This window comes from Enoplosus armatus, chromosome 1 (genome assembly GCF_043641665.1).
Source record: "Enoplosus armatus isolate fEnoArm2 chromosome 1, fEnoArm2.hap1, whole genome shotgun sequence".
Classification (NCBI taxonomy): domain Eukaryota; kingdom Metazoa; phylum Chordata; class Actinopteri; order Centrarchiformes; family Enoplosidae; genus Enoplosus; species Enoplosus armatus.
In genome coordinates, this window is record NC_092180.1 from 22,880,838 (window position 1) to 22,894,216 (window position 13,379).

Sequence of the window (13,379 nt, forward strand, 5' to 3'; positions counted from 1 at the left end):
TGCATCTCCACAGGGGTGCAACTGGTAGCTGACATCACTGGTGGGGTCATCCCCGGCTGGGCACAGCCTCGGCCCCCAGTGACCCTTGGTTTTGATGACAGACTGGGCCTTTTGTGTAGCAGCACCCTGTCCAGGTGAAGACAAGAGAGGATGACAATGGCAGGAAACATAAAGCCGAAGGAGGCTGGGGGACGGCCTACGGGGTCATGGGTCAAGATGGACAGCTGAGTGATGGGTGCAGCTGTGGACACGTGGACCTCCTTCTCTGCCCTTGCCATGTCAGCTGATGTTGCCTTTGTCTTGGGATAAAGACCTCACTAACTCTCAACAAGTTGGAAAAACATAATAAACACAGGCAACAGATGTACTACGCCACAGATTTGGAGTGTACAGCTATTATAGTGACACCCCAACCTGTTCGGTGTGGGTCAACTCCTTGTCTCCTTGTCCAGGGTGACTGGAATGGAATTAGATAATAAAAGGACATTTGCCTCTAATAAGTTGCCATTTTAAATGACAATTGTCAGTTCTTAACATATATCCAATACAAAACAAACATTAAAACTACATGGTAATAACAGGAACTAGATACTCTCTCATGGATACATAACTTTAACTGTAGTAAACTTGCATTATGAAAAAAAAGTCTGAACATTTGAAATGCCTAACAAGTTGTCATCCTTGAAAAAAGAGAGAAAAGGCCCTTTAATATCATGTACAATGTCTCAATGGGCTTCACATGAATATGATGTATTTCCATCCCATTGCCACTGCTGCAGCATTTGCTAGGTCTTACTTAGACTTGGTATAAACCCAAAATGCTGCAAAATTGCATAAGTTTAACTCTTTTCAGTGACAAACTTGTTTGCGCTTGCCATCATTCTCTTCCCTCTCTAATCTGAGGAGGTCTGTGACACAAATTTAAAAAAGACTATTTTAAACCTTGTAAGTTACCACCTAAGTGCCTCCAAACTATGGCGATTCACACGTCCTGAGCTGTCCAACTGTTTCCGATGCCAAAGGTCAATGGCTGCCTACTCTCCTATCGGCCCACACTGAGAAATGGGAGGACAGGGTTTGCCAAGTCATTTGCAAACCCTCATAAACACCTCCGTCTGTCTCCGCTCTTCTTTTCTCCTCCACAGAGGTGAGTTGGGTTTGCACTCTGTTAATCTTTCACTACAGGCCTGCTTGCTTTTACACTGGCCCGCTGGAGAACAGAGGAGGGGAATGAAAGAGGGGTAGTAAAGGACGAGAGTGGATAAAAGAGCAGGAAGAAAAAGCCATAGAGAGGGCCAGATGGGCACCTTCACAGTCCATTTATCAAACCCAATGTGGCCCTCCCCTCCCCTCCCCGCTGCTCTCATGTCCTAAACCCCCATGTAATTCTGTAATGATTTTCATTATCATATAATGACCTTACAAAGCCTACAGCAGTTTGCATGGTCAGTACAAAACTCGCAGCTGTTCCCTTCAGTGTTTGCTCGCCGTCTGTGACAAAGCCTTTTTTTTTTGTTTTTCTGTTTGTCAGAGTAGTGACCTCTAGGCTCTGGAAGGTCAGCATGAGGTCACCTCATCCAGGAGGTTCAAAGATAGCCATACTGTACTTGCAGTTTCATGATGGCATCACACCAAGTAACTACTGTAAGTAAGTTCAAATATAGCAAAACTACGGACTGCCATTGGATTTTGTGTGTCAAACACTGAATCCATCTTGTGTATTTACATAGACGTGAAGATCCATGCATTTTCAAAACCTAATAATTCTAGTACCAAGTGTTTTGAATCTCTATAGTTCTAGTGCCACTGAGATATGCCATTTCCTATCCTAACAGGCTTGTTCCCTGGAGGTTGTGCCTTGCTCCACAAATCTGCACTTCCTGTGTGGCATACACAACTGCTCTGCTACGGTACAGTCACCCACCCACATAATAATCCATCTATTTCCAGGGCACTCACGGGGCATTTACCAAAGGGACACGGAGGGCAGCATCTATCAAAGAATTCACCATGTGCATCTGGAAAACCCAGTTACCAGAAAAGCTCATAAGAATAAAAAAGCTCTCATAACTTCGTTGGCTCAGAATGAATGAATGGACTGCTTCTGCTAGCGGGGCGAGCCGAGGCATCACTCACTCTGAGTGCCTATAAGTCACTTGTGAAGAACCACTGGTCACCAGGTCCAATTTCTCCTTCTTTCGTTCTTGCTAGTGCTAAAAATGCCCCGGAGGCAGAAAATGGCAGCTAGCAGGCCCACGTTCCAGCGAGTGCTGCTTTAACTGGTGTTTAAGAAACAAAAGTCAGCGAGAAACTTAATCAATCAGTGCTGGTTGTTTATGTTTATGTGCCTCTAGCAAGAGTCATCAATCATGCTTTTTCTTCCTTTTTTTTCATCCTTTAGCAAGCATTATGTGCTGAATGGAAACCATGGAAACAAAAGGCAGTATTATGATAAAAGCTTGCCTGTTGCATATTGTGTGGAAACCTAATTAGGTTGCCCAATATAAAAAAAAAAGCAGCAAAATGAATCAGCAAATTAATTTCGTCCTATTTTGGTGAGTGTTTTTATGAAAATAAATGAAGGTTTGAATATATCTGACTGAAGTGAACTGAATCCCCTCACAGGGTGTCTGATTCTGTAATATACTGCATCCTTAATACAAAACAATAACTTTGTCTCTTAGAAGTGTGCATAAAGAAAGATGAACTTTTTCTTCCTCCACCAAGAACTAGCGAGGCCTTAACCCTCATCAGCCGCAAATCAGTACCAGTGCGTCCCACTTAACATTGCACATAGCCATGTGTTTAGTTTTGTGTAAATGAGATCTGTTGACAGCCACTTGACAGGATGACCCCTGGCTTTTTTGTAAGTGGTGGCGGTGGGGGTTAGGGTTAGACTTTTAATGTGTGCAAAGGGGAGAGGAGGTATCAGGAGCAGCTGGAGTTCAAACACATTGTGTGGGATGCTTGCCCTCCTCCAAAACTAATCTAATCAGTCTTTCACTGCTGATAGAGTAAACGTCTGTCTGCCCCGCCGACAAGGACTGAGCATTTCCTGTCCTGGTCTGTGATACTGGTTGTCAGGATCTTAGGGTGGGCTGAGCTAGGTCTAGGGTTAGACATGGTTAGAAGGTGGTAACATCGCATTGTGGGTGGTGGGGGAACACGGGATGGTGGGGCACAGTGCTGATGTTAGGTTGGGGGTGGGTGTGGCGAGATGGTTTCTAGCTTTCAGCACCTGCAGCTGGAATGCACTATCAGAGCAGGCCCTACATCAGAGTTGTGAGGCGGTGGGCGTCGACACACCAAAGCAAAGGTGTGTGGAAACAGCCTGTTTACAAGGCTCATCTGGATGGGGCATAGCGAAGGGTCAACTAGGGGGGACAACTCAAAACAGAGGGGCGCCATGGAAAGATGAGAGCAACAACACTGCAGGAAGTGAACATATATCTTTCAAAAGAAAAGATGTTGTTTTCAGGAATTTCTAGTCTGTGGATTCTGCCCCCGGCACTTTTTGCTTTCTCTAGGCTCTGGATCATGTCTGGTCCAAAGTGTGTGTATCTGTGTGTGTGTGACACTGAGGTGAAATGTGTTGATAGAGACAATAAGCAGTGAAACATATGTGAATGCAGATCTAGTGTACACATGCATGCCAGTGTTTGTGTGTGTCCTTGCTGGTGCTGAGGGGGAGAGTGACTGAGAGAATGACCAGCTAAAATAACACTGTGTTGTGTGTCTGTGAGGCCCTCCTTTATCTGAATGAATGGCCACGGTTCTAATCTGTGCGCTCTCTGCCCTTATCTGGGAGGAAGGAAGTAACTGGGCTTATCCAAGACACACGTGTCGTTGTGATAGCTGTGATAGCTGCCAGGCCCAAGGACCACAAACAAACACCAAATGCATCACTGCATATCTGTGAAATTCATCAGCTCTTTACACAGAACCACTGTCAATGCAAACTGAAAGAAACTAGGATTAAGGTGATGATTCATGATTAGTTTCTTTGATGATGTGATCACAGATATTAACCCTACGAGTCCCCACTGTTTAAGTGAGGCTTGCACGTGAACCAATTGGTCGTGCAACATATTAATAGCACAGGAACAAGCTATCACGCTTGGTTGTAACTTTCTCCTTGTGTGTTGCTATGGCAATCCAAGCAACATGTGTGCGAATCAAAGTTTTGGTTGTGTCCTTAATGGGGGTTCACTAAATATTTGCCTCTGGTTTTCATTGGTTATGATGATGACGATGTGATGATTTACATGTTGTCGTTGTGTAAAAAAACAGGACTATTTTAAATATTAAGATTTCAAGAATGAATTTGAAGCAAAACTTATTTTGAGTGCGTGAGGGCGTTCCCATTCTGAATATGAGACGCTCACGCCTCATAGAGTGTCTTACTTTACCTGCCTCACACATCTGTCAGAGATTTATTATTCGAGGACCAACAGAGGGAACAAAGTTGGTGGTACATTGTGTTACCTATCTCTCCATGTCTGTCTTTGCTGGTGTCTGTCTGTCAAGGCAGACAGCAGGGTCTCTGCCATCTCTCTCCTTCCCTCCCCTGCTTGGCCCTCCTCCTCTACCGTAGCCAGGAAGAGCATAGTCTGAAAAGGAGAAGCAGAAGCAGAAATTAGGTGCATCAAGTAGAACTAAATGAAAATGACAGCATGACCTGGACCACTGGAAAAACCCTATCTTCTTTTATTGTAACTTCCACTTGAAATACTTGAAAACGTTGTCTCAAAACAGTGGCAAAAATGATATTGGTTGGTATACCACCCACTACATCCTTGAGAAAGACATATCAAAACTATTTGGCCCTTTTCAATCTTCCACTAAATATTAAACAGCATGGAATCGAGTGGAAAGACTACCTGAAGCTATTCCCTCCATCCCTGAGCTTCTATCCTTAGTTTAGAAATTACACAGCTCTGAGCCAAGACTCCATTATAACATCCCTGGGACGGCGACATACAGTAAGTCTAGTATAAAGTCAGTTTCACATCAGAGGATGGGCAAATTACACCCAATATTAGAGTGTGAGTCAATTAATCACGTCCTGCACAGCACAGTGTAATGTGTGAGTATCCCCCTGTTGAACATGAATTACAAGCCGGCTTAAAGTGTGACGTGGCACATCAGTGCTAATCTGAGACATCCTGGCAAACCTTCGCCTCCAAGTCCTCTGCAGCCTCTAAGCTGGTTGAGAGGGAGTCAAATGAAAAAGGATCTGGCAGCCCAAATTAAATGCAGTGCTGTCAGCCACACTCAAATCCCTCTTTCTCCCTCTTCTTCTCTACCCTTCACAGACTCTCTCCCTCTCTGAATATCCTTAAATGTCTCCCCCCCCTCCTCCTTCTCCCAGCCTCTGAGAAGTGATGGATCTGTAACTCTGACTGACTCTGACGCCTTGTTAAGAACAGTCTCTTCCTGTCACATCCACCAGTAAAGCGCGTTCATTTCTTCCCATTAACAGTCACTCGCCTCCCCAGTCATCCAACCCTCTTTTCAAAAAACCCACAATATAAGGGAACATTCATTTCTTCTCCTTTCCCTCTTTTTTAATCCTCTTCTGACAATCCACCTGTCTGTCTTACTTCATGTGAAGATAGGTTTGATTGTCTGTGTGTGTGTCTCCAAAGGAGAGCAGTGTGATTTGCAGACAGAGTAATATGCTTACCTCCTCTATACCACATAGGACAGGTGTCAAAACATGTGGCAGTGTGTGACTGATTACACCTGACTCGGAGGAGACACCAAAGATTACGGTGACCAGGAGGAAGCAGGGCTGGCTGTACTCCCTATGGAAACTGTACCTTTCAGTTTGGATCAAACCCTGTCCTCCTGGGATGAGTGTCAGGCTAAGAAAGTGCCAGAAAGTGCATTCAGCCTGTATCACCATCTCAGCTAGTTGACATCATATTGCCATGCCGGCCGTGTAGCACAGTTTCAGTGTTTCAAGTGCAGCAAGTGATTCGCAGTTGATCTGAAACCTGCTCTGACATGCTTCTGAGCTTGCTTCATCTCTTTCCAAAGCTGGCCAGAGAACAGAATGAGTATTAAGAAACGAAATCCAATGATCCAATGGCAGTCCAATGACCTTATTCTCACAGTGATAAAACAAAATAAAAATACAGCCAGTAAAAGCCACATAATTCACTCACTGTTAAACTAAGACTTAGACCACACGTTCGTACCTTGTTGTGTATTACAGCCTATAAATCGATGGCCAAAATGCATCAACAAGGTATTTGTCCCAACTCAATGATGATGACAGAAGTCACCAAAATAAACACTAACGCCTGTAAACACACTGAAGTTTGCTCACCTCTTCCCTTTTTCACATTTAACACACCGGTGACAAATTCCGTTTTGTGAGTGTGTATACAATTGTGGCCGTGTATGCAAAAGCTGTTTGTCCTCGACTGATTTTTGAGAGTATAGGTGTGCCTCTACCAATGCGAATGTGTGTTACCAGGCCTCCTACCCCATGAAAATGTGTGCATGTCTGTTTGTGTGCCAGAGTATGTGCGTGTGTGATCTGGTGCTGAGAGAGGCCTTCAGGTTTAGCCATGGGCTGATCCCCAGGCCATTTAGACATCCAACTGGTTGTTTACTGGTCAAGCCCTCAGTCAGCCACGGCAACACCACAGCCCTTTATCTCAGGGCCTGTGTTAGCACTAATCAGACCCCTCTGTCCTTGTATTTACCCCTTGATGACAGTAGCTATCCTCAGCCTCCACCTTTCTCAGCCTGACGCTGACCACAGATGTCCCCCTGACCCAGGCCACATCCCGAGGTGAACGAGAGGACAAGGAGGACCTGGGTACCCCCATCCCTGGTCCCCAGACCCCAAACTCAACCCTGTCTATTTTACTACACATAGAAATAAACATTTCCGGCCCTAGCAGAAGCAGGGTGGGTAAACAAACACGCAGCCAGGCTGAGGTGATACTTTGGTTGGTTGAGAGCCGAAGTGATGATAGCATTCCAAGCAAAAGCTGGCTGGAGGGCAGCCTGGGGCAGCTCACTAACACCTCGAGCCAGGACTGTATCTTAACACCAACAAGCATCTGTCTATTCCATCGCATAACAACATGTCACTCATTCATCACGGGATAATAAAACAGGAAGATTGTTTGTTGCTGCGCACAGTGCAATAAGGTGTACATCACTTAAAACGTGTCACAGGTCACATAATAATAGGTAAGAAGTGAGGGCTCAAAGGGAGGACGGTTAAAAAAAGATGCATGCAGAACTGAAGGTTAACACTCCATAAAACAGAGCTACTAGCTGACCACCAGAGTGTCTGAGAAACTGTTAACACCCCATGAAATGCCTTAGCTGACTTTAGACCAGGACTTTCAGGGGACCCAGAGCACTCTTAAGCTCACTGGCACTCTCTTATATAGGAACATTTTATGCCTGCAGGCCACAAAAAATAAAAAATCCCCAAATTGACCTCCCATTTTAACTATTTTAACAGACACGGGTGGTTTCTAGACCAGAATAGACCATCCAAATGATGAATGGTTACCTAAAAAGGTAGGTGGTAAACTCACCGGTGACACCAAACATTCCCCGGGTTTTGGCTGGTGTTAATTTGCCTCCATGGTGCCACCCCTCCTAAGTGCACCTCTGTCTCTCAGACTGGCAGCCTCCACGCCTAACAGGCTTTCTGTTTCCTGTCTTTCTGTGTGCCAACATGCCCATTTGCTCACATGGAGGCAGGCATGGCCCTAACTAGTGATCCATCCTCCTGTTTGGCTTTATTTCATAGTGGCAAGATGGCAAGCACTAAACACTTCCATGAAATCAGTTCTATATTAAAAATCACATTTCCTGCATTAAGGTGCCCAAATGTTTTGGGAAAATCCACCTTTTAACTGCAGAAGAGACTGATAACCTTCTGGCCATGGACCAATTATGAGACGGATCTTGAGGACCTACATAGTATCTGGAACTTACCCAAATGGACTTCACTCTGCATTATAAATTTTGGTTGTTTAGGTTAAAATCCTATTTTTTTTATAATCTCTATCACGGCAAATGTATCTTCTACGTAGCAATTTGAGATTCAATACCTCATGTGATGAAAAGAAGAAAATATTTGTTTTATTAATGCTGGTAATTACCAAATAGTTGCTAAACTCCTCAACCTGGTCCTCAACCGGGGCTTCAACCTGGTCACCAGGAAGATGACTCAGAGCTCTGCTGGTTTTAATTATAGCCATCCACTAAAAGACAGATTTACACCTAATAATAACACCAGACCAGGTGGTTCTACTCTAATATCAGGACAGAGAGCCACATTTTCAGATCATAGCAATAACATGAGATTTGTAAAATAAATGATGTATACCTTTTCTAATACCCTGTTCAGTTCTGTCTTTTACTGTCATTCCTCCCTAACTTGACTTCCTCTTGCTCACCAACATGGCTAGCACATTAGCAAGGTATCTCAAGCTTTAAGGATTAACCCTTTTCTCCAGATCTTCAGACACTTCACTGACTTTTGCCACAGTTGCAGCTCAGCTGCTCTGACATCTGATTTCATAGGCCTTGGGAGTGGGCGTTTGGCAGACTCTTAGCTGCCTCCATCTCCCTCTCCCCTCTAATACAAGAAACCAATATCACTTTGACCGCTGGTGGAAAAAGGCATCAGGCACCTTGCTCGGGGTAATGGATAGCTTCTGCACACTGATATAAACAACTGGGGAGCTGTGATCCTGCCAGGGCCAGTTCCAGTCTGGACAAGGGATCTGTGTGTGTTTGCTGCATGCCACCACCGACTTACTTTGCTCTTGGGGGGGACTCTCCACCTGTGGAAAAATTATATTAGCCCAGGAAGAAATAAGCCCAGAACACATTCACTTTTCTGTGACATCACACTAGAAGTCATAAAAAGTGTGTGCACGTATGTGTGTGCATGTATATGTGTGTGTGTGTTCTTTTTCCTGCCGTCTGCCTGCTGTCACATGATTATAGGTGGTTCAAAATTGAGGCATATCTGAAATTAAATTTGTTCAGTTTCCATTACGTAAGATTGGTTGATAATGCATGTTTGTGTGTGTGTGTGTGTGTGTGTGTGTGTGTGTGTGTGTGTGTGCGTGTGTGTGTGTGAGTGAAAGGTGTCAACATTGCTGGTCAGGGTTGTCTCCCAGACTTTGAAGCTCCACAACCTTTGATATTATCAAAGAGGAAAGAGGGAAGAAAATGAGGGAAGCAAGTTCTATAAAAATGTTGTCTCAAGAAAGTATTTTCTTTGTTTCTTTTGAATCATCTGTGCAACTTAGAGCAGTTCTTACAACTGAAACTGAGTGTTGACTTTAGGGGAGATTTAAAAAGCAAAGAAAGTAAAGAAATAAAGACGTTTTAAAGGCCTATTTGACAGATTCCATTCAAAGTCTGTCTATATTTTTCAATGATAAAACTAGATACTTCAAATTTCTAAGAAGGAAATCGCAAGAGCCCTCATTTTACTCTGTGTGTGTATTTGTGTGTCAATGTGTTCTCGCAGTCTCCGTGGTGATAGAAACCAAGGCCTTTCTGCTAGATTGACCCTTGCAGGGTCGTGGGCACCATCAATTATGTCAGCCAGTAAAATGGGCTTTGCTACACACAGCAGATTATATGGAGTGTAAAACATTAGAAAAATGTGTCTGAAACATCAGAGTAACATGTTTGAAGTGACAATGGGTTGGGAGGGGGAGTAGAGACACTCCTAAAAAGGGAAGACTCCTGACAAGTGATTTTGTTTGAAGGCATTGTAACACACTCAAGTGGGCAGGGATGCTTTCTATGGCCCCAACGGCAGTCCATCTTCTGGGCAGAATACAAGTGGGATGGAGGGACATATGCTTTCCACAGGGTCAAATGAAGCAGAACTCACAGGCTTTTGTGGGGCTCCCTTTTGGATATCAAGAAGAAAAGGCAAATCTGTTGTTGGCTCGTAGTCCAATGGGCCCACAAATATCACATAAAAATTCACCGGCCTGTTCCTTGTGAGGGTTTTGTCTCTGTCTCATGATAAGGAGTGTGGATCCAGTTGGCCTTAATGGCTAAACCACATAGTTCTTTGTCTGAATGAGCTCTCCAGCAGGCTGGGACAGGTCACACACACACACACACACACACACACACTTGTGCAAACTCCTCACTGGCCTGGCAAGAATGCATCATCCATCCATCACAAGAAAGCTTTGAGAGGCGCTTTGACTAATTCAGGACAATGAAGACAGAGCTGGACAGAGATGTTTGCGATGAGCGTGACACTCAAGCACCTTCTGCTCTGTTAAAACCCCCTTACTCTCTTTCAGTATATGAAAGCTGAGTCTAGATTCTAGCTAGATAGCAGATTGTGATCAGCACCTCACTCTCCTGCCAGTAAAAAGCTTTTTGCTGACTGGGGCCAAAGCCAGCCTTTCTCAGACCCAGGGTTCCAGTGTAACACACACTGCACCATACTTCAGGTCTTCAAAAATGCTAAACCAATAAAAATGGTTTCCATCCATCTAGACACGCTTGCAGAGAGGAATTTTGTTTTGGGGCGGGGGGGGGGGGGGGGGGGTATGCCTGCAGGGGCTGAAATGTGCTGCTTACAAAGTTTTGATGGACTACAAGAAATATGAAGTGCAGTGATTTCTCAGTTTTTGCATCTGGCTGAAAACTGTGGAGCTGCTGTTGCGAAACTAAACAGGCCCTCATATATGTCTAGACTGACATCAGGTGTGAATTTCCTATACAGTACAGTGAAAAAGAATGACTATGTCCAAAGCAGAATAGATTAGGATCTCCAAAATCCACAGATAAACCTTGGTTGTATGGATAAACTTGGTGTTGCACAGGAGGGAGATGAGCCAACATTATATATTTCAGATTTCAGTTTGGCACATCAGGTATTTGCTTAATTTAAAACTAATTGTGGTTTGGGGTAATCAGTATATTTTCTGTTGCATCATTCTACCTCACGTCCGAGTATTGATCATATAAAGTACTATACAATACACTATGCTGCCTCCCTATAGCTCAGCTGTGGTTAAACTGGCAGCCTTGTTGCCTTGAACAATTCTCTTCACACTATTTACAGTAATAGACAATAGAACACACCATGAAGCGGTTACATATAACTGGATTATGGACTCACATACTCTATAAAATGCTGTCTACTTCAATCTGGCAAAGAAGTCACAGACACTCTTGTAGTTACTGTTTAATACTGTTCAACACAAACTGTATATACTCTAAAAAGAATTCTACTGTGGAGTGCATTGATATAGTCAAATTAATTAACGGGAATTAAAAGAGAATATAGTACACTTTGGATTGAGTTACATCATGTACCTAATTATTGCAATGAATCAAAAATCTGTATTGCATTGTATCTTGACATTAAAAAGCAGTCAAGTTCAAACTTCTTTTCATGGCATTTACGTCTGTTCGTCGTTTGTATTCTGGGTTTAATCTTTCTACAAAATAGCCCCTAATCGTAAAGCTGTTCAGCTGCCAACTCCTGCTGTAAGTGATGTGTGTTGAAACTTTTGATCAGCATTTGAGCAAAGCCCCTGAGGACAATCTGTACTTTCAAAGGCATTACCACATTAAAAAAGATTGATTACCTATTTAAGATGATGGTACTGAAAGGAACAAAAAATACTGTCTATGGGGAGGAAAGGAAAATATAGTTAAAAAATCTAATGTGTATATTCTCTGATAAATGATCAGTAACGTTTAGTATACATACAATTTAAAGTAAATAGGGAAAGCCATGCCAACACTGATGAACCTTTAAATGTAAAGAATTAACTTAAAAACGTTTTAACATGTGATGCAGATATGGTGCTACTACTGGCTTTCTGCTGCCTGGTTATTGTTAATTGAAAAAGGATTTGTTAGAGTTATTCAGGTGTTTCTAAACACACCTGATTTTGTATATATTTACACAGTATACAGTACTTTGCCCCCCACTATTGTGCTATGTGTGTACACATACAATATGTGATTGCTCCCCGCCAAGGGAGGCTGTTGAGAGCGGCTAAAGGGTGTTTATGAGACTGTTAGCCATGAGAGGATGCCGCCCCACAGCTCTTGCCCAAATAAAAGAGCCATTTATTACATCCAACATGACCCTCTCATTACACACAAATAGGAATTAATGAGCGCTATATCGGGCACTCCCAGCGGAGCGAGGCGGGGCCCGCTAAAGGACTAGCGTTAATTACATTGTCCTACATCTCACCCATTTAACACCACCCATCAGATCGCTCTATCTGCATGGGAAGGATAGCCACGGCCGCTCTCAGCTTCACCGGTGCAGTATAGCCCGGAAATTAGCTATTTGGGAAAAGTAAAGTTAAAGCTGCTCCTGTCTTCCTGTCAGCTACAGCATATATGTGACTCAATGTCTATATGTGGACATTCCAATTAAATGGCTCTAAAAAAAATATAAAGAATATTCTTCTTTTTTTTTGAGATTGCCTGAGTCTTATTGTCATTACTTTCACCAGTTTTGCCCATCATTCCTGTTGGTTATAAAAATATTATTTCTCACCAACTTTATTGATCAGATGCAGGGATCCAGCAACACAAGTGCACAAGTGCAGTACACAAGGCAGCCTTGCATGTGAATCAAACAGGTTTCAAACAAGTTCAGTGAAAATAAAGACGAAAATAGAAGTTATTATCCAGCCAGTTCGATCTTGCACAGCAACTTTTTGATTCAACTTTGAGTTACAATAATTACCATTGTTATGCATGCGGTGAGTAATGCAGAGGATTTTTATAATGGACACTGTCTGGGGTGTGTACACTTCTGGTTTTAAAAGTAATTAAAATTAAAACACCAATGTTTCTTGTCCAAACTCCACTGTAAAGGTGTGGCTACCAGTGTGATCTAAGCAGTGAAATTGGTGTGTAAAAACATAACTGATTTGCCTGATATCAGACTTGTTCCACTCCATTTCCATCTTCAGCCTGACATTGCCCCACTCTAATGGATTTCCACGGGGGAGGGGATTCAATTTTCCTTAACCAATCACCAACCAACGTATCCGCCTGAATCTAACGTCATTTTAAGTCGACACTGATGCGTAGCCATGCCAACATACTGGTTTTGCAGAGGTTTTAAGAGTGGAGTGGTGCGAAGTAAAATAAACTACGATGTCAGGCGACACTGAGAAGACATGCCATCTATGTAAAATAAATGTGTTTATCAAAGAGGTCATATCAAATTCAAGAATATTTTTCAGCAGCCCAAATGCGAAAGAGATGTCAAGGTAATTCTCCCATATAGACCAGCCCACAGCTTGACAACGGCTGTTTCATGTCATGATGCCAGACCAGAATCAGTCAACTCCGTGGAGTGGGCAGATTTA

The 13,379-nt window shown here is 43.2% G+C and overlaps 1 protein-coding gene across 1 annotated transcript in view; it reads right to left on the reverse strand.

Moving 5' to 3' along the window:
* Nucleotides 1-13,379, reverse strand: part of fto (FTO alpha-ketoglutarate dependent dioxygenase) — a 114,399-nt gene that overhangs the window by 57,737 nt on the left and 43,283 nt on the right. Inside the window, exon 8 of the mRNA XM_070903690.1 lies at nucleotides 4,486-4,610. Coding sequence (XP_070759791.1) covers nucleotides 4,486-4,610 — 125 coding nt within the window. The remainder of the gene's footprint in view (nucleotides 1-4,485; nucleotides 4,611-13,379) is intronic.